This window comes from Peromyscus californicus, unplaced genomic scaffold, assembly GCF_007827085.1.
Source record: "Peromyscus californicus insignis strain IS unplaced genomic scaffold, ASM782708v3 Scaffold_5__1_contigs__length_169319896, whole genome shotgun sequence".
In the NCBI taxonomy this organism is placed as follows: domain Eukaryota; kingdom Metazoa; phylum Chordata; class Mammalia; order Rodentia; family Cricetidae; genus Peromyscus; species Peromyscus californicus.
The window spans coordinates 45,027,332-45,050,607 of NW_026294573.1; the positions used below are offsets into that span (position 1 = coordinate 45,027,332).

The 23,276-nt window shown below is 52.0% G+C and overlaps 1 protein-coding gene across 1 annotated transcript; it reads right to left on the reverse strand.

Moving 5' to 3' along the window:
- Positions 1-1,255: 1,255 nt before the first annotated feature.
- On the reverse strand, positions 1,256-22,112 carry Ttc22 (tetratricopeptide repeat domain 22). Its single transcript, XM_052717868.1, has 7 exons — positions 20,472-22,112; positions 7,227-7,282; positions 6,951-7,066; positions 5,814-5,932; positions 4,989-5,150; positions 2,873-3,025; positions 1,256-2,483 (listed from the first exon to the last, which is right to left on the reverse strand). Exons 1-7 carry the CDS (start codon positions 21,036-21,038, stop codon positions 1,908-1,910), a joined length of 1,749 nt encoding a protein of 582 aa, XP_052573828.1. The 5' UTR covers positions 21,039-22,112; the 3' UTR covers positions 1,256-1,907.
- Positions 22,113-23,276: the final 1,164 nt, after the last annotated feature.

The following is a 23,276-nucleotide window of genomic DNA, read 5'->3' on the forward strand; positions in this document are numbered from 1 at the left end:
CCGGCCAGCCGGCAACACTGCACAACAGAGCCATACCAGGAGAACGGTGACCAGAGGAAGGAGTCGTCTGTTCAGGGCCACTTCGCTTATTAGAGGCTATGCTCTATGGCCCCAGAAAGCGAACTTCAATTGGGGAAACAAGTTTTAGAAAAGATTTCAGCTCTATAAAAGGACAGACCTGTTGAAAATGAACCGATTTGTTTTCTGTGGATTTGCTTTATTTTTCTTTTATTATTATTTTTTTATTTCTTTCATTTCTTTAGCTTTCCAGACAGGCTCTCTCTCACTCTGTAGGCCTGGAACTCACTACGTAACCCAGGCTGGTCTTGATCCCAAGGCGGGATTACAGGTGTGAGCCACCATACCTGGCTATCAATGAATTCTCTTGTGATGTAGTAATGTGCCTGTCTGCCGTGTGCAACGCTTTGTAGACACTCCCTCTCAGTGTTCAGGAGTCATGCTTTAGATGGGAGGCTAGAGCAGGTGAGGACTAAGGTTCTTTGAAACTTGTAGATCTTTGAAACCCATGACTGAGGAGTCCTGACCATTTTATAATCTTTCCCATCTCTCGCTCATGTTCTTAAACAGATGTTCCCAGCTGCCTAGCAGCTGTGAGACCCAGGAGAAGAGAGGGCCGGCAGTGCAAGGACTGAGCCTCCTGTGACTTCATCTGTGGGGCATTTATCCTCCCAGCCACCCAGTGGGCAGGGGATTCTGCAGAGCTTACACATGACACCAAAAGAGCAGGGAACTGCTGGTCCTCTCGGAGCAATGGCTTGTTGCAGAGGAGCAGCCAAGAGCCCGGTTCTGGGATAGCACGTTCTTTACCACACTGCAGAAGGGCCACTTAGGCTAGCTGAGGACAGTGGGGCATAGAGGGTGCCTTTCAATAACTTTCGTAAGTCTCCTGTAACTTTGTAGATCTTAAGTCCTGAGGGTGGTCCATGAGGTGCTTTCCTAATTGCTTTGCATGGTCTAGACTGCTAGACCTCTCTGAAGGCAAGGCAAAGACAAGGTAGGATCTGGTCCCAAAATTGTTCTGGAGTTTGGCACTTTGACATTTGGCCTGTGCTTGCGAAGTAATTTCCCTGAGGGAAATGAGAATGGGTGTTTGCTGACCGCTTATACAATGTGTAAATGAGGTTGTCAGAAAAATCCTTGAGGTATCATAAACGATAAAATAAACAACAACCACAACAAGAAGAAAAACTCAACAGGACAGGAGCAGGGACACAGAGAGGACAGGGAAGGCGAGTAAGGGTGTTTTTGATGAGTTTTATTTCAAGGACTTTGGGAAGCCTTCCAAGAAGGGCTGACCAAAGCAGAGGCCTGCTGGAAGCTGATGGAGAAGAAGGAACTGACTCTGAGCACCCAGGCTGAAGTCAGAACCCAGTCTGCACCCACCCTCAGTGCCACCTTGGTCTGTTTTAGTGAGGCTTTTCTGGCTGAGGACTTGAGACCCACTCAGCGAAACTTTCAGTGTGGCCCTTGGGACTTCAATGGCAGCCACTCAGACATCGGGGATAGCAAGTCACGTCTGAGACAGCTACCTTTTCTGTCGGAAGACTTCAGCCATCCTATTTCGCTGTGTGTTGTGCAATTCTTTTCCTCAGGCAGCCGTTTTCCAGTGGCCTCTCATGCCCTGCTCCCAGACTCCTTGCCCTGCAGGATTTCCTGCAAGTGCCCATTTTCTGCCTTATGACTATTTCAAATTTATAAAACGTTCCAAAATACCCATTCACAGTTTCGGTGGGGGGAGAAAATCTGCTTTGATTCCCCCCCACCCCCCAGGTGTGGGAAACAAACCCAGGGCAAGCCTTCTACTGAACTGTAGCCCAGCGCAGAAAACATTCTGGCTCTGCTCGCCCTGACAGGTGGGCTCTCTTGAATGCCGTGACTAGATCCAATCATCTGGGTGGGGCCTCTTCGGGACCGGGCCTCATCAGGGCATCAGCATCTGACTCAGGAGGAGGATGCTCGACTTTTGCATGGCCCTCGTGTTCCATAGTCTCAAAGAGCAGGCGCACTAGTGCCGGCCGTCCCTGGGCTACCAACGCACGGGCCAGGCCCAGGACCTCATCCGTGTGGCCGCGCCACACACGCTGCAGCTCCTGGCGTAGGCGTGCCACTGGGTACTTGCTCTGGGCGTGACACAGCCAGATGTCCACCTCGCAACCCACCTCGCCATCGCTCAGCTGCGCCTGGCTCCACTGGGCCAGCAGCGCCTCGAGCAGGAAGCCGAAGCCCTCGGTGTGGCTGGAGCCGGTGTCGTCCAGCTCCACTGCACGCTTGAAGCAGGCTGCAGCGTTCGCATCCTCGCCCTGGACTCGCAAGCATTTGCCGCGCAGCAGCTGCAGCTCTGGCAACGTGTCTCCCAGCTCCAACTCGCCAGCCTTCGCCAGGAAGACCAGCGCTTGGTTGAGCGCAGTCTCATCCACGGCCAGCAGCTCCCGCATGGCGTCCACGCCCATGTAGTAGTAAACCTGGGTGGGGGTGGCCTCTGAGCCTTTCTGCTTTCGTACCCTACCCCCCTCATCAGTCCCCACCGTTTCCCCTATTAATTAGAGATATTGTTCCTGCCCCCTGGAAAACCCCGTACCAAGGCTCTAGTCCGAGCTCCTCCACACAGAGCCTTATGACCTTGAACAAGCCCTCCCACGTACAATTATGATGTGGTCACCTTTGATAGCCCTTCCCCTGAGCACATCACGGTTTATACTGACTGCTGAGAGGGATAGAGGGTGGGGTGAGGGAGGCTTCCAAACACCATACACACATTATTGCATCCAATCTACAGGACAGCTAGAGGAGGAGGGCAGGGGTGGACACTACTCTCCATCCTCAGGGGCCAGGCAGCCCTTGTCTCTCTTACCTGGCCAATGTCTAGGTAGGTCCTGAGGCCTGGGTACACCTTGACCACTTCCTCAAGGTCGGCTTTGGCACAGGCCAGGTGGTTCCTGTCAGGCATACCCCCGAGCCCCACCTTGGCCCGTTCCAGGTCGTGGACATAGGCTCTGATTCGGACCTGCGACAGAGGAGCAACTCAGAGCAGGTCCTCCCCACAAGACATCTGCCTCCTTTCTGATCTCACAAAAAGCCAGGTTGCTTCTTGGCAGCAATTAGGGGTATCCTGTGTGGTTGCAGAAAGCCTGGCACCCAAGTCTGGGACCCAGGAGTCCTGGATCTTAGTTCTGTGCCAGCTAGGGTAAGCACTTCCCATTTTGGGCCTGTCTCCCTGCTTATACAGCAAGGAGCAGGATGAAGTAAGATCATTCATTCATTCATTCACCCATTCTTTCAGCAAACATGTATTGAATGTCCTCACAATCAGCTATATAACCTGGAGGAAGTTTCATAACACCTGAACTCCATTTTTTAAGCTGAAAAGTTAGCAATTCACAAAACTTACTATGTGCCAGGCACCGAGGATACAGTGGAAAATAAAATGGCAAAGTGTTTGCTCTCATGGGCTTGTATGTTAGTAGGGAGAAATAATAAACAGGGTAAGTAGTAAACAGTGTGTCAGCTGTTAAGAGGAAAAAGCAGTTGGGTGGTGGTGGCACACGCCTTTGATCCCAGCACTTGAAAGGTAGAGGCAGGAGGGTCTCTGTGAGTTCAAGGCCAGCCTGGTCTATGGAGTTCCAGGAAAGCCAGAGCTGTTACACAGAGAAACCCTGTCTCAAAAAACAAACAAACAAATAAATAAATGAAAGAAGGAAAAGTAAAGCAGGGAAGGACAGAAAGCACTGGCAGGTAGTTCAACATTTTCAATAAGAGGTCACTGGAGGGCTGGAGAGATGGCTCAGAGGTTAAGAGCACTGCCTGTTCTTCCAGAGGTCCTGAGTTCAATGCCCAGCAACCACATGGTGGCACACAACCATTGTAATGAGATCTGATGCCCTCCTCTGGCCTGTAGGCAGGCATGCAGAAAGAATACTGTATACATAGCAAATAAATAAATATTTAAAAAAAAGAGGTCACTGGAAAGAAGTTGGAGTGTGTCAGGTCTGCAGGAAGGGAGAAAGCCAACTGATTATCTATGGGGGGAGCATTCTAGGTGGAGACCCAGTCCAGCACATCAGAACAAGTGTTGGGCAGAGCTACCATAGCCAGGTCTGGGCTCCTGAGTCACACAAGGGGCTGACGCTTCCACCTTGACCTGTGCGTTCCCTTCTATCATATTCCTTCTTGTTCTGGTCAGCTGAGTAGTTAAATGTGACCGTAGGAGCCACAGGGAACAGAGGGAGGAGCTAAGGCTGGCTGTCATTCTCACAAAGTGAAGGCAGGACCCTGAGGAAGCTGGCTGCTGCCTCCCTGTGCCATGCCCCACGCACAGACTGGCACATGTCTCACTTCTCGGGGGGATTCTTAGGAGGATTAAACCGGAGCATAGCAAGAAATATTTTTCGTAGCACCACCTTCTGGCTTTACGGTGAGCATCCTTATGACCAGTAACAACTACATCAACTCCAGGGAAGGCGTTTGCTGTTTGCTTCCTGCAGCCATGGAGACCAGACCGAAAGCTCGATGGCTACCAGGTCAGGTGACAGGAGCAGAGAAGACAAGGGGTGGCAGTGGGGGGGGGGCACTTATTAACTTGGAGAAAAATAAATGTGGCCTCAAGCAGCTGGGTTCTGTGCGGTGCCAGAGGTAGAGCTGGGTCCAGCAAGGAGGACTGAGGGAGGCAACTCTCACCTCAGCGAGCGATGGGCAGCACTGAGGATATGGTGCAGCCCAGTCTCTCAAGAGTCAGTGAGGCTGCTAAAGATGGACCTACTAATAGCAATCAGTCGGTCACAAATGAACTCCTCAGCTAGGCTTGCTTCCATGTTTACACACAGCACCAAACTTAACTCGCTTAGCTCAAAGGGCAGGCATTTCAGGTGTCTAGATGAAGATTCCAGGGCGCTGGCCCCAGGATCTTTGCCCTTAACCTTTGACCTCTTATTCCTGATGGCAGGATGAGGTGGGGCTGCCAGCTGACTCACCTTGGCCCTGGTGCAGTATGCCTGCCAATTGAGCTGTGGGTCTCTAAGCACATCCAGGGCCATGTTGCAGGTTCCTATAGCCATATCCTGCTTTCCTAGGAAGTGGAAGATTTTGGCCAGGCGATTCAGGATGGGAGGTTGGTCCTTGGCGATCTCAATGGCCTGAGAAGGGAGGAAGGGAGGAATAAAACATAAAGCTGTGCCACCATAGATCCCACCTACCCGTGGCCAGTACCCACGCAGCTCAGCCATATAGTAACCATATTGAATCCTACACTTTGGGGCAAACCAACTAGCCCCAAATTCCTTGGAGTCTAGCTCACTGGCACATTCTCAGGCTTCTCCTCCACTGTCATGGGGCCGATGAGAGGTAGGACCGGAGCCTTCCTTCACCTCCTCATACTTCTGGAGTTTCTAGCTGGGCCAAACTCTCCCTGCCAATGCTGGTATTGATTGCTACAGGTTCTAAATATCTTGTCTCAGGGCCACATGGCCTTAAAGCAAGCCAGTAAGGAGACCCCAGTAAACCTATCCTGTCCACTAAACCACAGGGGGTGGGGGTGAGAGAGAGGAAGCACAGCCTAGGGGAGGACTGTCCCAGGGCCCACTTCAAGGCTGGAGGGACCGGTGTGGGCCATTTAGGTGGGGGGATGGTGTTATCTTAGGCACAGTAGAGCAGGCATGAGGGAACACTTTTGCTCTGGGTGAGGAGAGGATGGAGATGGAGGGCTGGAGTCGAGTCCTTCCTGGGGTTGGCCCAGAGAAGCAGAGGGCTCTGGGGGAGTCCAAGTTTACAAAGTGGGTGTACCCAGGACACATACATACCTTGCCAAAGCAGTCCAGGGGCTCCATGCCCGAGTACCCGCATTCATGGACGCCCATGGGGGTGGTAGAGAAGGTCTCCTTCCTCTCCAGCAGCATGCCAACATAGCACCAGGCCAAAGCTGGGGGGAGGGCAAGAGAGGGTAGGGTCTCTAGGGAGCAGAGAGAGCACTGGCATGGACGGGGCCAGCTCCTCCTCTGTAGGCATTAGCCCCCCTGACGGTAGAGAAAGGACAACGGCATGAGGCAGACTGTGAAGACAAAAGGTAGAGGAACTCCTGAGGATACGACATGTTCTGGGGCTTACTCTGTGTCTGAGCATGTCACACAGGAGATGCCATTTCAGGGACACAGCTCTTCTGGCCTCCTGGGGGTGTAATATCTGTGATTGTTGTTTGTCCTTTGGAAAGAGTGACTCATCTGTCTCCAACACAGCCTTCTTCCCTAACCACAGACAGAGGTGGAAGGCGGTGGAGCCACATGCTACACATTCCAGGACGTGGGTCCCTGTCATTGCGTGCTTGGTGGGTTTTTGTTTTGTGGTAGTCTTCCCAGGTAGCACAGGCTAGCTTAGCACTCTAGGCTTCTGAGTACAGAGACAAAAGGCCCCAAATGAAAGCAAAATTCCTGTGATTTTACAGTCTGGCCACCACCTTTGGAGGCTGACCCCACGGCTCCTCACACAGATGGCCATTCTCCAGGAAAACAAGGTACTGTAAACGTTACTGCTAAGCAAAACAAGAGTCTCCACCCAGCTCGGGTCCCCACACAAACAAGGCCAAGTGACCCCCTCAACTTCCTCTCAGTGGTTAATCTCTCTTCCTTGAAGAAGTGTCTTTCCTGCTACTTCCTGGAAGAATTTCAGTAAATTCCCTTTGCCTGAGTTTCCATGTTGGTAAATTGTTTTACCACTGGCCCAAACCTTTACATGCTGTTTCATGGGCCACTCAGGGCTGGGACCACAGATCCTGACATCACACCTGGGTCTGCTATGCTAAGGAGCCTGGGCTTCCTTGGGTAAACATGATTGTGAAGTGAACCAGGGTGAGGCAAAAAGAGACAGGGCTAGAGGCAGACAGAACTACTGACAGGTGCAGGACAGCAGGACAGAGGCTCTTCAACCCCACCTGGAGTTCCCACCTTGGTGTCCGGAGTCCGAGGACTTGAGGACTTGCCGGAGCAAGGCCAGGGTGCGGTTGAAGGCTGGCAGCCTTTTCTGCTCCTCACTGCCCATCTCCAGCAAGATGCCGTCCAGCCTGTGGGCAGGAAAGGGTTGTAGCCCCTGCATATACCTCCCAGCCACCCCCAGAGTGCTGCCATGGTGCCCACCCACCTCTGCTCCATCTTCTGCCTAGCTTCCAGGCCACACCTCTTCCACCACCCCCAACCCATCTTCAGTCCCACCCAGCACCTGACCTGATGAACAGTGTTGCCATGGTGAAGTACCAGCTCCTTTTCTCCTCTACTGGGATCTAGGAAGCAGAGAATGACGCGCTGTATGGAGGCTACTGAGATACTCAGGCTGTTGCTCACAGGGCCCCGTGCTTGTGAGCCTGAAGTTGAAGAGGCAACAGGTACAGCCTTGATGACAGTGCTTGGCTGGGCAGCCTTAGGCAAATCACTTTACTTCTCTGATCAAAGGGCATTTGAGATTAGCCGTGTGAATCCCCAGTGAAGTGGCCCTCCCAGAGCGAGTGTGGAACGTGTTTTTCCCTTCCCCGACTAACCCAACCCAGTCTCTGGGTCCCCCAGCCTGGGGCCCAGCTCAGCTGTGTTCTCCTTTCCTCCTCCCACCCCTCCTTCCCCCCTCGGGCACCTTCCTCACTTCTCCATCTCTGGGGATGTTATGTGAGTCGACCAGGCTCAGCTCACCAGGCCTCCCTGAATATTTCCCCATTGTTATTCTCGCCAACCTGGCTGTGCATTTAGACTGACTTGAGCACCCGATAAAATATTTATGTTGCTATTTACGGGAGTAGCTCCTCCCGCCTTGGGATGGAATTTTAATGAAAACCAATAAAATCCCCAGTGCATATCGGCAGCTCTGCCTCTGGCTCTGGCCCCTCCCCCACATTCATCTCCCTACCCCCCCCCCTCCTGCCTTCTCAGCTCAGATCTCACTCCCCCTCACTCCCCACACCCCTCCCCCTCCAGGAACATTCAGATCAGCCAGCATTTCTGAGCATCTCTGAGGTGCTGTGGGGATGCGGCCTCGAGGGACAGTTGAACCCTGACATTACCAGGTTCACAAGCTGGCTAGGGAAACAGACCTGGGGTATGGAGAAGCCTGGTGTGTGTGCCAAGGTTCCCATGCCCATTGCCTGATCTCACAGCAAACCTAGGGTCCAGGTATTAGTTACTTTACAGGTCAATACACTGAGGTGCAGAGAGATGAGGTGACTAGCCCAGAATAGCTCAGCAGAGATGGCAGAGCTGGGCATCCGATGTCTATCTCCATAGTCCATGCCCCTGTCACCATGCTAGATGGTTAAACGCTGGAGGAGGGCAAAGTCTGATCAAGGCCCTGAGAGTGATGCGGACCATCTACAGCAAGGTGACAGACACCACTCCTAGCCAGAGGAGGTACTTTCTTACTTTTTTGGTTTTTTTGAGACAGATATCTCTATGTAGCCCTGGCTATCCTGGAACTCTGTAGACCGGGGTGCTTGAATTCAGAGATTCCCAAATGCTGTGATTAAAGGTATTAAATAAAGGATTAAATACTGCCCAGCTAGAGGACATATTTTCAAGCTGGGTCTGGAGTTGGTTGTGGCACTTCAGAGGGTGGGACAGGGATCAGGGTGTCTGGTGGGAGGGGGTTTGAGCAGGTGCATGGGGATGTGAGGGAATAAGTAACCTGGAGGACAAAGAACACTATGTGTGTGAGTGGGGTGGAGGGAGCCACAGCCAGTGAATGTAATCTTGAGTAAACTCTGTGTATGCCCATGCATTCGTGTGTGTGTGTGTGTGTGTGTGTGTGTGTGTGTGTGTGTGTGTGTGTGTAACCTGGAGGGCAAAGAACACTGTGTGTGTGTGAGTGAGGTGAAGGGAGCCACAGCCAGTGAGTGGAATCTTGAGTAAACTCTGTGTGTCTGTACAATTGTGTGTGTGTGTGTGTGTGTGTGAGAGAGAGAGAGAGAGAGAGAGAGAGAGAGAGAGAGAGAGAGAGAGAGAGAGAGAGAGAGAGAAAGTAACCTGGAGGGCAAAGAACATGGTTTATGGAGTGAGGTTGAAGGATCCAGAGTCACTGGTCCAAGGCTGGGCAGTGAAGACAGGAGAGGGAAGGTGGGTCCCATCTCGAAGGGCTTTGGCCTGGCAGGAAAGCCAGATGTAAATGCACAACTGGAATGGAAAGGATGGAGGGCTGTGAGAGCCCTGAGGGGATGTTCTCCCCAACCCAGAATTTCCCCCAAGGCTTTCTGGAGAAGTGGTTCTAGAACACAGTCCTCGAGGAGAGAGGGAGCTACCCAGAGGGATACAGTGAGAGAAACTATTCCAGGAGAACTGGCCATCATGGGCAGAAGTTCAGAGACAGCAGGAAGGTGGTATATGGGGTCTGCATGTGACCAGAGCTGGAACCCCTAACCCAAGGAGTGGGGGGAACCAGTGGGGAACATCACGAAGAGTCAAAGGATTGGCCTGAAGACCTTGCTTCTGTGGCTCGTGGGGTAAAGAGACAAGGCAGGTGACCTGTCAGAAGCAGTGGGACAAGATACACTGTCACCGGGCAGGTTTGTGCTAACTCAGGCATGCCCACGGCTGGTGCCTCGAGGGTTCAGAGACAGGAGCATCGGAAGCTTGGTGATTGTAAAGGACTTCAATTTTTGATGGGCTCCCAAAGTACAGATTTGAAGCCCATCTGTAAGGCAGTGGGGAGCCATCTCAGGGGTCAGAGCTGGGGAGTGCCAGGCTCCCATGTGTGCTTTTCTACTCATAACACCCCAGTGGGTCAAACCGCTTCTAGGTGGGACTCTGTATACCAGGGCCTTGACTGTGTCAGGCATCAGGTGTAAGGCAGAGGGGCAGGCCCCAAGGGTTCTGAGGCATGCCTGAGAAACGGGGAACATTTCCCAAAGCACAAAGCAGGGATAGGATGGTAGATCACTTCTCTGTTGTCCTACACAGGACCTTGGAAGGAAGGGAGGGTTCAGATATATGGAACACCTTTTATGGGCTACCCTGGTCAAACACTTGCCCATGAGTGGTCCGTGGTGCCTTGGGCTGCCTGGCTCCTTGTTAGTGTGACCTCAGACCTCTGGTCACAGGCCTGCTTTTTGATTGACTAATGTGAGTTATGGAGGGAAGAGGCCTCACGCTTCCTTCCATATTTCTGATAAGGGATGAGGTCAATACAAGAGCTAGTATATCGTGGACTAGGGGGTCCAGCCCTTCGATAGTCCCCTCCCAGGGTCTGGGAAGAATTTACAACCAGCTGATAATTAATCTTTGATGAAAAGAAATGAATCTAGGTACATGAAATTCCTTAGTCCATATACTTTATTATTCTGTGTCAGTTACAAGCATACACCCTGCTCTCATATTTAGCTCCTTTCTTGACTGATTTCTCTCTATGTTTATCTACTGTCCCCTCTAGGTTCTATCTTAATTCCTTCATCTAGTTCTGCCCCTTCTAGGTTCTCATCCATCTAGTTCTTTCCCCTATCAGCTCTTCTCCCATCTCCTTCTCTCTCATCTTGTTCTTCCTCATCTTGTTCTTCCCCATCTGGCTCTTCCTCATCTTCCATCTCATTCCTCTAGTCCTCTCTTCTAGCCCTTCAGTCTAGTTCTTCCCCATCTCAGTTTGTTCCTCTCAAGTTCTTATCCATCTAGTTCTTCCATTCTCTTTTCTCTTCTCTGTCCTCTGCCCTGGAAGTCCCGTATATGAAGGGAGGGTCCGAGCTAAATTGTGTAAAGCTATTACTTAACGTCCACCTCTCCTAGGTGGTGTCTCCTTGTGGAATTTAAGACTTGCCTGTGAGCTGCTATCATTGTTAGTCCTCGGAAGTTGGGCGCCCACCTGGGCGGTGTTTCCTGTAGTCCTTGAAAGTGGCTAAGGGAGATATCTGATTCCAGAGAAAGCCTTTCCTGAGGCTGTTCTCCAAATACCTTGAATGTGTATGTCCAGAGAGTGATCAGTCCACACTGTTAGCCCTTCTTAGGGAAAAATCAATTGGGAAAACTATGAAGGCACACATGATTTTCATAACAGAAGACAGCTGATATATAACAAGCTAAGTAACACCAAAAACTCCTTGGGATTTGGCTTCCTCTGGAGGAATTCCTTGATCCCTCCAGGTAGTGACTTTGCCATAACCAGCTGAGTTCTTATGATATCTTCCTGCAGCCTGCAGCACTGGTAGAGTAGGTTCTGGCTTGGAATGGGCAGAGTAGAGGCTAGGTGGCTCACAGACCCGTGTGGCCCAATAGGGATGAGTACCTAGGGCTGCATCCTTACCTGCAAAGGAGGATAGAGCCACGAGCCAATGGGGCCCACCCAGGGCAAACACTCATTCCAACTCTCCTGGTGTGGGCTGGGGCTGCTTTCTCTACTGTATACTGTAAACGGTTTCAGTGCCCAGAAAGTCACAGGGCTTCAAGGCCTGGAGTCTGAAGACACCCTCCTCACCATTCCCTCCATGGTCCTAACCTCTAGCCTGTCCCACAACACCGTTACCCATTTTCTTATGTATCCAGGGACACTGAGACCTGAGAGGTGGTGTGATTGACCCAAAGCTCCTCCAAGTGAATTAACATCAAGGTTCACAAGCAGGCACTTCCCCCACCACTCTGCTCACTGTCAACACCCTCGAATTCAGAGCCTGCTTATTATGCTTTCCACAATGGAAGCAATATCACCTCCTGGTGGCACTATCCCTGAATTGCAGGGGCAGCTCCTAGGCCTTTACTCTTCTCTCCCACCACCCCCCAAATTTGGAGACTAAACTGATTTTCAAAAATGTAGCTATTTGACTGACTGACACACAAGGGACAAATCTCAAATGTAACCCCTGAGCAGATCTCCCTTGTGAGTGACGGCGAAGGAGGGCTTCTGGCTTATGGACGGGGTCAGCGGCATGGAGTGAAACTGAGTGAACAGATGGAGGGAAAGCCTCCGAGTGCTGCTGGGTTCCTAGATGCTGTGCCCTCTGCAGTGCAATGCCAGCCTGAAAATAGCCTGTCCCTTTAAAAGTCCTGGCTGTTTCAGAAGCAGCAGCTGAAGCTGTTACCAGGGCAACCTGACAAGCCCCAGTGCATTAAGTTAAACAGGCCTGTGGCTGCCAGTGTACTCCCCCCGGCAGAAAGGAGGGGATGCCTGCCTCTCTCCTGCTGGGGAACCTCAGTGGGCAAGGCAAGGGGCACAGTTCCAGGGTTCCCAGCTCCCAGAGGCAGCCTGGGAGGAGCCAAGGCTGAGAGTGCTATGGAAGAAGTTTCTGGGACTGCCTGGTATGGGCTCTGCATGGGACACTCCATGCTCAATCATTATCAGTGCCCTGAAGGTCTGAGAGGGGCCAGACAGCCTCAGAGCCTAGGCTTCAGGCTGACCTCCATCCTGGGGCAGAGGGGGCCAGCCAGCGTCAGAGCCTAGGCTTCAAGCTGACCTCCATCCTGGGGCAGAGGGGGTCAGCCAGCGTCAGAGCCTAGGCTTCAGGCTGACCTCCATCCTGGGGCAGAGCCTCAAGAAGGAACAGCATGAGGCCCAGTCTGAGTCTGCAGGGAAAGCAGCCACCCTGGGACTAGCTACAGGTGAGGGTTGGGGATAGCACCTGGGGGGTTCCCCAAGGATCAGCCTGATGCTTCCCTGAGTGTCTTGTCATTTTGTACCTTTCCCCGAGTTGGGGAAAGCAGGCAGAAAGTCGCCTCTGACTTCAAGTTCACACTCTTTCCACACTATCTAATTGCAAAGAGCCAGGGTTTAAACAGCGGTTACCACTTGCAAAGCACATTCACACAACTTAATTAGGGCTTCAGAATGTCCTGCATGGAGGGGAAAGTGAGAATCATTACCATCTTAGTACAGATGGGAAAAGTGAGGCAAGATGGTGTCCTCAGAGCCACATGACTGACGTGAAAGCCTGGACCGTGAGACTTATGAACACTCCTGGTAATCCATCCCCCCACACACACCCCTGTTTAATGAGAGAGGGCCTCACTGCATGTCCTGGGCTAGCTTGACATCATCCTGCCTCCATCTCCTGCTAGGATTACAGGAATGCACCATCACATCCAGGCTTAGCTGTTTGTTAGATCACACAATTTGATAGTCCCAAATTTTGCTGTGCAGAGCACACCATGAGCTAGCTCATTTCACTCCCTCAAGAGTTACTTACTAGGGAGAACGTTTGTAGATGAGACAGTCGTAATAGAGTGGTGAGTTCTCTGTGAGTTCCACGCCAGCCTGGTTTGGTTTTTTTTGAGACAGGGTTTTATATTGTAGTGTAGGTTGGCTTCAAACTTGTGGCAATCCTCTTGCCTCAGTCTGGGTGTGCTAGGATTACTGTGTGAGCTACCAGGCCTGATTTAGAAATGCGAATTCTTGACTCACCCCTCTGTGGCTCTAGAGGTGTGGCCCAGGAAGCTGCTAACAGGCCTCTCTACGGTTCTAAGTCTGAAAGCCACTGGCTGGACTCCCTACAGAGGGTGGGGTGAAAAAGGGCTGTGAGGAGCATCCCTTTTCAATGGCTAAAGGATCAGACCTGTCCTCCCCGGGGACGGCCTGAAGACCTCGCTTCTGTGGCTCGTGGGGTAAAGGGACAAAGGCAGGTGACCTGTCAGAAGTAGTGGGACAAGATACACTGTCACCAGGCAGGTTTGTGCTAACTCAGGCATGTCCACAGCTGGTGTCCCAAGGGTTCAGAGACTGGAGCATCGGAAACTTGGTGATTGTAAAGGATTTCAATTTTTTTTTCATTAAACCCTCGGTTTACAGAGCTATAGACTTCTGATTAGACTGGATGGTCAACTAGGTTCTTGGAGAGTATTTACCTGGAAGGGTGAACTTTGCCCTGGCAGCTGCTCTTTACATTCCAGGGAGGTCCCCCCCCCCCCCAACACCCATGACTAATGCTGTCCTGGGAGGAGACTGATGGAAAGGAAGAAGCCTTCTCCCAGGTCACTGGGCTTGCGGGGCAGAGTGGAACCCGATTCTCAAAGCAGCCTCGGAAGGTATAGTGTCTTCCTGGTACGAATTAGAAAACAGCCCAAGAGCCACAGCTCAGCCCCACAGCTCGGGGAGAAGGGCTGGGATTCAGTTCTGATCTCCAAAAACCAGTTTTTCAATTAAATCCCGAATCCCTGGTCTCGTGAAGGCTGACCCTGCCGAAATAGTCACAAGGTGTCAGACCTGCCTAGGAATGTGTCCTTCTACCACAAGTGGACCGTCTTCAGCGGTGACACAGACAGCCTCCGAGCACACTGGACAGGACAGGGAGAGGTTCCTCCCCACCCTGCTGTGGGTACTAGTGTTCTTAATTACTTGCCTCATCGAACGAGTCTGGGGGTTAACAAAAGTTTGAGGTCCCCTGCTCCAACCAGGGATCCCGGTAGGTCACTGAGCCAGCCTCTGTGTCTGTGAACATCCTGCCCACCTAAGAAGCTTGTTGTGCCGGGTAGTAAATGGGCTGGTGGAGGAAGTTGGGGAATTGAGTGCCGTGCCTTGGCCGTGAGTGTCCGTCCTCATCTCGGGTTCCCCTGGAGCATTTCACCTGGACTTCACGCTCTGAGCAGACCATCTTCAACTCCCTGTTGGGACTCAGTCTGCCATATCTACAGGCCCTGTGGGGCATCTTCCCCTGGGGTCCCGACATTAACTGCACCTTGAGGGGCCACATCTCTCGTTCACTGTTGTGGATCTAAGTCAGACTCCAGGCTCTGTAGTGGCTGTGGGTCTGAGGGAGTCCTGTGCCCTCTCAAGTAAGAAGAGCAAGTGAGCCCCACTCTCTTCAGTTTCCCCGTGGTTCCACTGTGCAGAACCCTATGGACATTATTTCTTCTGTAGACACAATTGAGTCAGATGATGCTAAAAACAACTGACCTCTGGGGTCCCGTGTCTGTGAGAACATGGAGACCCAGCCCTCGAGGTTACCAGGTAAGTGGGGAAAGAAGCAGCAGCAGCCCCGGAAGCAACCAGCAGCAGCAGATGTGAGCAGCTCCAAGGACATCACAAGGATGAGGCAGGACTGCGACATTCTGAGCCAATACGCTTGACTTCAGTCCCTGCCTGTCACTCATGACTGTGCCCTTGGGCAGGGCTGCACCTCTCTGAGCCTCTGTTTCCTCATCTGTAGAATGGTGTTAATAACTCGGCATTGCTAGCATTTCTATGAGATCAAGTGAGATGATGTAGAAAAATCACAGGCATGCTCAGCGCCCGGCTCATTAGCCCGTGGTCTGACTTCATCCTCCAGTTGGCTTCATCTGGCTTCATCCCTCCTGAACCAAATCAGAGCACCCAGAACTGCGGAGGTGTGTGTACCCAGTGTGCACACAAGGACCCCTTTCAACCCTCCTAGGCATGAAAGATGGCATGCCCACTCTCTGTGAAGCTGGCCTGAGGCTTCACTTCCCTGCCCTCCAGCATCACCGATGACGAAATCCAAGTGAAGTGAGTGCACTGGGTCCCCCTGGAAGGTTGCTTCCCCTCTGGAGCCTGCTGAGCCCTGAATGTGAGGGCAAACACAATGCCTAACAGGAAGTGGGCCCCTGAGGTCGGAGTTAGATACAAACGCTAAGGAAAGTGAAGTTCTGAGCTCAGACCGCCCACAGGCTCCGGTCCTCAGGGAGTGGGACTTATTACCCAGGCCTGCTGTGAGGCGTGGGGAGGGGCTTGTGTGTGAGTGTAGGGGCATGCAGGTGTGAGTGCTCACTTGTGTGGGCATACATGTGTGCAAATGGGTGTTCATGTGTGTTCACGCATGGATCTGCACGTATATTGGCAGGCATGTGTTGTACAGGACCCCCCCCCCCCCCAAGCAAAACTGCCACCATTTCCTGGAGTTCTGGGGGCTGGCCTGCTCACAAAGCTCAGTACAGCTGGGCCTGTTGACCTTCCCTCTTAGAAAGAAGGGGCAGAGAGAGTCACGGGACCCGCAAGCTGAGATCCTCCTACTCCTTCCAACCACTTGTAGCAATTCTGCCCTAATTACACATGGCCTTGGAGTCCTGGGGTGGGAGGCTAGAGGATTTAGGTGGGGAAGGATTATGGAGGGGGCTCTCTCTACACAGACAAGAGTCATCATCCACACTGAGTTCAGACTTTCCAGTGAGGCTGTTTCCTATGTCCCTTCCTGTAACCCTTCACCTGCTGCTTGGTAAATAAGCCTAGTAAACTCATTGGCTCCCCAGGGTAAATTTTTGTGCACTTACTTGTACCTTGCTTTGTTATTGGAACCTGGGGCTGGGGCAGAATCTCCACCTGATCTATCTAAAGACAAATCTTGCGCTCTTCATGTCGACGGAACCTTGAGATCTGTGACCAGGGATTGCTGCAAATCAATCAATGTCTTTTTCTTTCTCTGCTTCTCCCCACCCCAACCCCCGCCTCTGGGTGCGTGCGTGCGTGCGTGCGTGCATGCATGCATGCGTGTGTGTAAAGGTAGTCTTCAGAGGAAGGGAAGAGTGGTAAAAGCAACACATCTCTTCATAATTTTGTCTAGAAAGAGGAGCAAGGCTTAGAGGTATAGCTCAGCAATAGAACACCTGTCTAGTGTAGCAAGGCTTGGATTCCACCCCCAGCGCCGCAACCCCAAACCTCTCAACAGGGAATGAAGAGTGGAGACTAGACTCACCCCCTCTCACACACCAGTTGTAAGTTGAAGGATGAGCTTCATGCGGCTTCCTTTGTAGCAGAGGTTAGATGAGCAGCTACTACGCTCCCACAGTCATTTGTCCTCTGGCCTCAAGGAGCTCCGATTCATCCTGCCTGTCTGTGGCAACCCCTCCCAACAGGTAGAAAACCTCCTGCATTTCACAAGCTGAGGTGGCTACTGACCATCTCTACCACTCCCAGAAATGCTCTTGAAGCTGGGGAGTCCCTCCTCCTGCTTCCCACCCGGAGTGCCTCTACCTCCTGCCTTCAATGATCTCCCCAAGAATCGACTGGCCTACCTGAGCTCTCTCAGCAGGCCCCATCCTAGATTTTTGAGAGTTCTTGTGAGGGGGTCTCCCTCTGACCACCTTCTCTTATTCCAGAGAAAAGCAAAGGCCTTGAGGCAAGCCAGGATGGGACTATCAACTCCACTTCCTAGCTTATTACCCTCAGGCAAACTGTTGGCAGAGTGTCAGCTCCCTCTCAACTGAACCATGGGGTTCTCCTGTAAGATGAAGTTGGAAGGTGCCCAGAGGGGGCAGCTATGTGAGGAGGCTCCCAGAAGCAGGTGACATGTGGGATAGGCTCTGACGGATGCATTTGCTGTCTAGGCAAGAGGGCAGTCCTACTCAGGGAGGGATAAAGCTACACAGGCCGTCTGGAGAATTGTATGTCAGGATTGCTGTGAGAGGGGCCACGGCAGTCAGGGAAAATGTGGCTAAAGAGGCAGGTGGGACCCAGTTTCAGAGCCCATGCCAGTAGCTCTTCAGTCATCATGCGATCTCTACAAAGCTTCTGGCTGCCTCCTCCTGGCCCTGTCTCCTGCCCTAGGCCAACTGTCCTGAAGTCCTCATGCTCTGTAAGCTCCTGCTGTAGGGCCTTTATAGACATCATGCTGGAAATGCCCTCATCTTATCCCTTCTAACGGATTTCTACCCCTTCCAGAAGCTTCTGTCAGTCACCTCTGCTGGAAAACATCACTTCTCTGGAACTTGCACATTGCTTTTCTATATTCCACAGGACCTGGATTTTCCAGGTCACTGCTGATGCCGACATTGGGTCCCCATGTGCCACTGAAGTCCATATCCATGGTCAGGCCCTGGGGGACTAGTTTTATTTCAGAGAGCATGCTCTCTGGTGCTCAATATTTAGAGAGTGTCATGTGCCATGGGCCTGTGGCCTCAGGCAGCTGTAGAGGCATCTCTAACTTGTCCTGTTGGCTTCTGGTCCCAGAGGAAGGGCTTGGGTAAGGTGATTAATGGAGGAACTAACGCTTGCTTTCTCTGTTGTTCAGGGGCTTCTTAATGTTGGGATTTCTTAAATACAAGCCTGGCACACAGTAGGTATGGATAAATGTAGAGAAATTCAGTAACCACCTGCTAGTCATACCCAGGTCTCTGTAACGTTTGACAGGATAATCATAGTACGTCTCAGGGAGAGATCCAGAGCTCAGTACTGGCATCTGTGAAGTCTGCATGGAGGCCAGAGTCAAACAGCTTGTTTGAGCCATGCAGCAAAGCAGTAACAGAGCTGAGTGCTTCAGCCCAAGTCCCTAACTCTGATGGCCAAAATCATCACTGTTTTTGTATTTATTGAGCACGTACGCAGCACCACATACTTCATGAGCATGGGCATGAACACTGGCAGACGGGCAGGAGGCAAACCCTACCTCTCCTGACCACAGCTGCTCTGCACAGAACTGAGAGGGAGATCCCCAAAGCAACAGCCCCTCAGCATTCCATCCTGTGGCTGTCCCCTGACTGGGCGGTACCTGCTGTGGTTTGTGCTGACTATACAGACAGGAGCTGGCCTCTGTGTGCCACCACTCCTAAGCCTTTGCCTCGCCGACCACCTCCTCTAGGAAGCCTTCGTCCCCTGAACACCTCCTGAGATCAGAAAAAGACCTCAGTAGCTATACATCTCCCTTCCTGTGTTATTCCACAGATGGGGAAATGGCAGTGTGGGAGGAAACCTCCACTGTGGGTCTCCCTGAGGCTGAGTCCCTGAGCCTCCAGCTCTCCACCCAGGGCTCTTTCAAGCACCACACTGTTGCTGTGACCTGTGACCACAATCACACTCAACACATACAGTGCTGGATGCACTAGCCATGCCCACTGGCCTGGCATTCAACGCCAAGTTCAGGATACAAAACTAGAGGTCCCTGTCGACTCCATGTCATGCTCACAGCTACACCTAGCTTGGGGGTGGAGGAGGCTTTGTAGGTAAAGAGATGGAGGATCACCTGTGGCTGTCTCTGTCCAGGCCCTTTCTAGGAACTTTACGAACATTAACTCTGATGATTATGTCATCAACCAAATGGTGCCACCATTATACTAATGAGAAAGCCTATGACATGCATGCCATGATTATCTCATTTCACCAAGAGGGGAGGGCACTTGGAGAGCCAGGTAGCGATTGACTGGAGCTAGAGAGCTCGGGGAGCGGGGACTTGAACCTGGACCCTTTCAGCCACATCCCCTCTTGACCTCTATCCTATACTGTTGTCTTTAGTTCAAGTCCACACCCTCCAACTTGGCCTCCCTGAAGTCACCATTCCAAGATTTCTCCTTAAAGAAGTTGTATCCTTTGGTGGCAAAGACACCCAGGATGTGTGTGGAGGCTTTGTGAATGGAGACGTGCCAGAGCATTGCTCTCGAGAAGATAACCCCCCCCCCACATCACTCTTCCATCAGCCTCAGTGACAGGCACCTCTGGGATGCCCCCAGTGAGCCCCACCTGCTGGTTTTTCTGACCTGTGTAACCCCCTCCCTTGCAGTGTAGACTGGACCCATTGGCTCGTTTCTAAGAAACAGAAAACCGCAAAACATCAACAACCAGCTAGCTACCCTATTGATTATGAACTAGTGTGGCTGTAGATGGTCCCCAGTCAGGCAAACCTTCAGAGGACACCACAGCCCCACACACGGAGTAGTACCACACCTCGATTCCAGACCCACGGGGATGCTCTATCGTAAGAGTTTATTGCATAGGCTGCTGAACCTAGGATCCTTGATCAGCAGGAGAAATGACTATACTAGGGTCTACTTAGTGCCAGGACCTATGAGCGCCACTGTGTACCAGACTGGTTTACGGTGATAAATCAGATGAACACTGTGTCCCTCTCAAAGCTGTGAGACTGAGCTGGGGGGACAGTTGGCGACAGTGCCGGAGAAGCTGAGAGGATGTGATGACCAGCCTGGAATCATGGAGGCTTCCTTGGGAGGGGAGATTTGAGGCAAATCGGAGAGCTACAGAGGGCTCTGCGGGCCACAGGAGCAAGAGGTACCCCAGGAAGAGGCAGATAAGACACAGGAAGGCAGCCCGCCCACAGGGGATGGAGTGGATGTGGGATGTAGTGAAAGCCTGCATGGAGGACCGAGGGCCTCAAAGGCCACTCCAGCCTAGGACTTGTTCTTCCAGCTGAAGACATGGCCGGTGAGATGCAGCGGATGTATCAACAGCTGAGAGAAGCATGGGGCAGGAGAATTCCAGAGGCTGGGCTGGCAGCGGAAGGCTGGGGAGGAGAGGGAAGCCCTTCTAAGCTGAGACAGAGGAGCTGACAAAAATTGAGGTCTAAATGGATAGGTGGATGAGGAGAGAGAGGAGGAAGAAAATCTGCCAGGTTGTTGGCGTCTGATTGTGCCTCTTATTAGGTGAGTGCATAGGCTCCACAACAGGTACTTGCTGGCCGAGGAAGGAGAAGGGATGAGTTAGCCTAGTTGGATTTGCCTTGGTGCTGAAACCGAGAGCTAGGTAGGCAGTACCCGAGAACACAAAGCTATTTATTGGGCAGCCTGGGCCGGGAATGGTGGGGGGCATCCCCGCAAAGGAAATGGCTGAGTCCTACCAGCACTCACCTGCTGCCCATAGCCCAGTGCCCTGTCGTAGAGCGCGATGCCTGCCTCCAGCACCTGTGCGCGCTCCTCTGGACTGGCACAGCCCACATCGAAGCCGTGTGCATATCCTTGCTCTGCCAGGCAGCGGGCGGCGCGGAGCCGTGGGTCTCCTGAATCCTCGGGATCCCCTGCCAGGCCCATGAGGACGGCCAGTCTCGCGGCGCACGCCTCCTCCTCTTCCTCCTGGCCCAGTTGCCCGTAGACGTGTGCCAGATTGGCCCAGGCGTTGAGGTTGCCAGGGTCTTCGCGGGCCACCTCCAGGAAACGCTCGCGGGCCTCGTCCAGCTCCTCCAGGTAGAAGGAAAAGGTTCCCAGGAGGTGACGCACGGCAAGCAGCTGCGGGGAGGCCACCAGCTCCAGCTCCTGCCGCAGACCCTCCCGTTGGAGCTTCAGGTCCCGAGTGCGCAGCTCAGCCGGTGAGCGCGGCTCGAAATTGAGCTGCATCTCCAGGTGGAAGTGGCCGGGCAGGTAGTCCAGTTCCTCGACGAGGGTGTCCAGGTCCTCGGTCCCAGCTTCGGGCTCCGCCATGGCTGCCCCTGGGCTGCCCTGGCTCCTCCTAGCTCCCAAGGTTGCGGAGGACAGTGGATGGGGCGTCCCGGAGGGAGCCCCGCAAGACGGTCCTGGGCACCTCTTGCAAGTGGGTGGCTCCCAGAGCCGGCTGAGGGTTCGCCCTGTAGGTGCTTCCGCTTTCGCTGCTAGACATCAGCATTGCACAAACAGGTGTGCCTGAAAAACAGGTGTGGTCCGTTGTCACAAACCCCGTGAGTGGCGAAGGCAGATTTTGACTACTCAGCAGACGAAGAAACAGGCTTAGAAGAGAAAGGTGCTGGCCAAGGTCACAGAACCAGGGCATGCCTAAGGAGACCTGGAACCTCAGGTTGCCCAAGCCGGCCAAGTCCTTTCTCCATTGGCACTGCTCCGCCCTCCATACAGAGCTGTCAGGACAGGCCCTTCCAGCCGCACAAGCCTTCCTCACTCCAGCGCTGTGGTGTGGCCCAGTGCCCTTCCGCAGAACACAGCAGGCCCATGCTCTCCGGTCTTTCTCCGGCCATTACGCATCTAGACTCTCACTTGAATATCTATCTCTGCCTCTCCTGTACTCAGCGGTGAGCCCAGACGGCAAGAATCAGGCGCCCAAGAGCTGCGTCTACTTTTTCTTCTCCATCCCTAATAAAGCACAATTCCTTATACTCCTCCCGGATGCAGTCACCTCCGAGGGGCAGGGAGATACAGAGGTAAACTGAGGAATGGCTGCTCTGGATATGCGTGGGCTGCACTTCTCTCCGGATTGGTGCCCAGCTGGTCCTGCTCCCTGCCCCGGACCCCAGTTTCCTTGCGCTATCTTATCTCCCTCTCAGGTTGGAGCGGTCACCTGACTTCCAGAGTGCAGGTTGGACTGTGATGCCTGGTGTGGCAAGGCTTCCAGGCAGGTCTGGACCTTGGTCTGACTCTTTCTCACAGATCCTGTGTTTGGGCTCTTATCCTCCTCGGAAGGATTTCACAAAAGAGGAGACAGTCTCCTTAGTGAATTTGAGGAAACACGACTTCAGCAGTATTTTCAAGTCAAAACATTTGGGTGCTGTTTTTACCTACTAGCTTTAGATTTGGAACATAATACACTTAATGGTTTTTTTTTTTTGTTTTTTTTTTTTTTGAGACATGGTTTCTCTGTGTAACTTTGTGCCTTTCCTGGAACTCGCTCTATAGTCCAGGCTGGCCTCGATCTCCCCAAGTGCTGGGATTAAAGGCATGAGCCACCACCGCCTGGCTACATTTAATATTCTTTAGTGCACAGTTTACCTTAAGTTGCCGTCCATCATGAGCTGAAACAATCTCCCATTGCTTTGGAGTATTGGGAGGAATTTCCAGAGAGCTTTGCTTTTTAATTTTTTTTTTTCAAATTGTGGCAGTATAGTTCATATAAAAAATTCCAAGTGACTTAAAAACATTTTATTGTGTGTGTTTGTGCGGTGGGGACACGTGTGTCATGGCACCCCTATATAGATCTGAGGACAACTTTCTAGAGTCCGTTTTTTCCCCCTTTATTTGGGTTCTGGGGCTATAACTCAGGTTATCAGGCTAGGTAGCAAGGGCCTTTACCCAGTGAGACATCTCCCTGGCCAAATTTTACCTGTTTCTGTTGGTTGCTTTTTTTGAGACAGGGTCTTTCCATATAACTCTGGCTGGCCTGGACTCACTATATAAACCAGGCTGGCCTCAAAACCACATAGATCAGTCTGCCTCTGCCCTTTGGTGCACTGCCACACCCAGCCATTTTAACCGGTTTTTAACTGTACAGTTTATTGGCATTAAGCATAGTCACATTATCACCACCTTCCATTTCTGAAACCTTTTCATCTCCCAAAATTGAAACTTCCACATCTATTTAAATAATCACTCCCACCAGATGTGGTGGCTCATGTTTTAGTATCAGTTACTCAGTAGGAGACTGAGGCAGGGGAATTGCTAGTTCAAGGCTCACCAGATTGGTCGGGCAACATGTGAGACCCTGTCTCAAAATAAAAATAAAATTTTTTACAAGGATTGGGGATGCAGCTCAGTGATGGAGAAAGGATTCCATCCCAGTCCTTTCCCGGTCCAAATCCTCAAGTGCCTGGTAATTGCCATTCATTCCACATTCCCTTTCCACAACTGAATATTCTAACACTTCATGCAAGTGAAATAATATTTGTTCTTTCTTTCTTTCTTTCTTTTTTTTTTTTTTTTTTTTTTTTTTTTTTTTTTTTTTTTTTTGCTTTTCAAGAC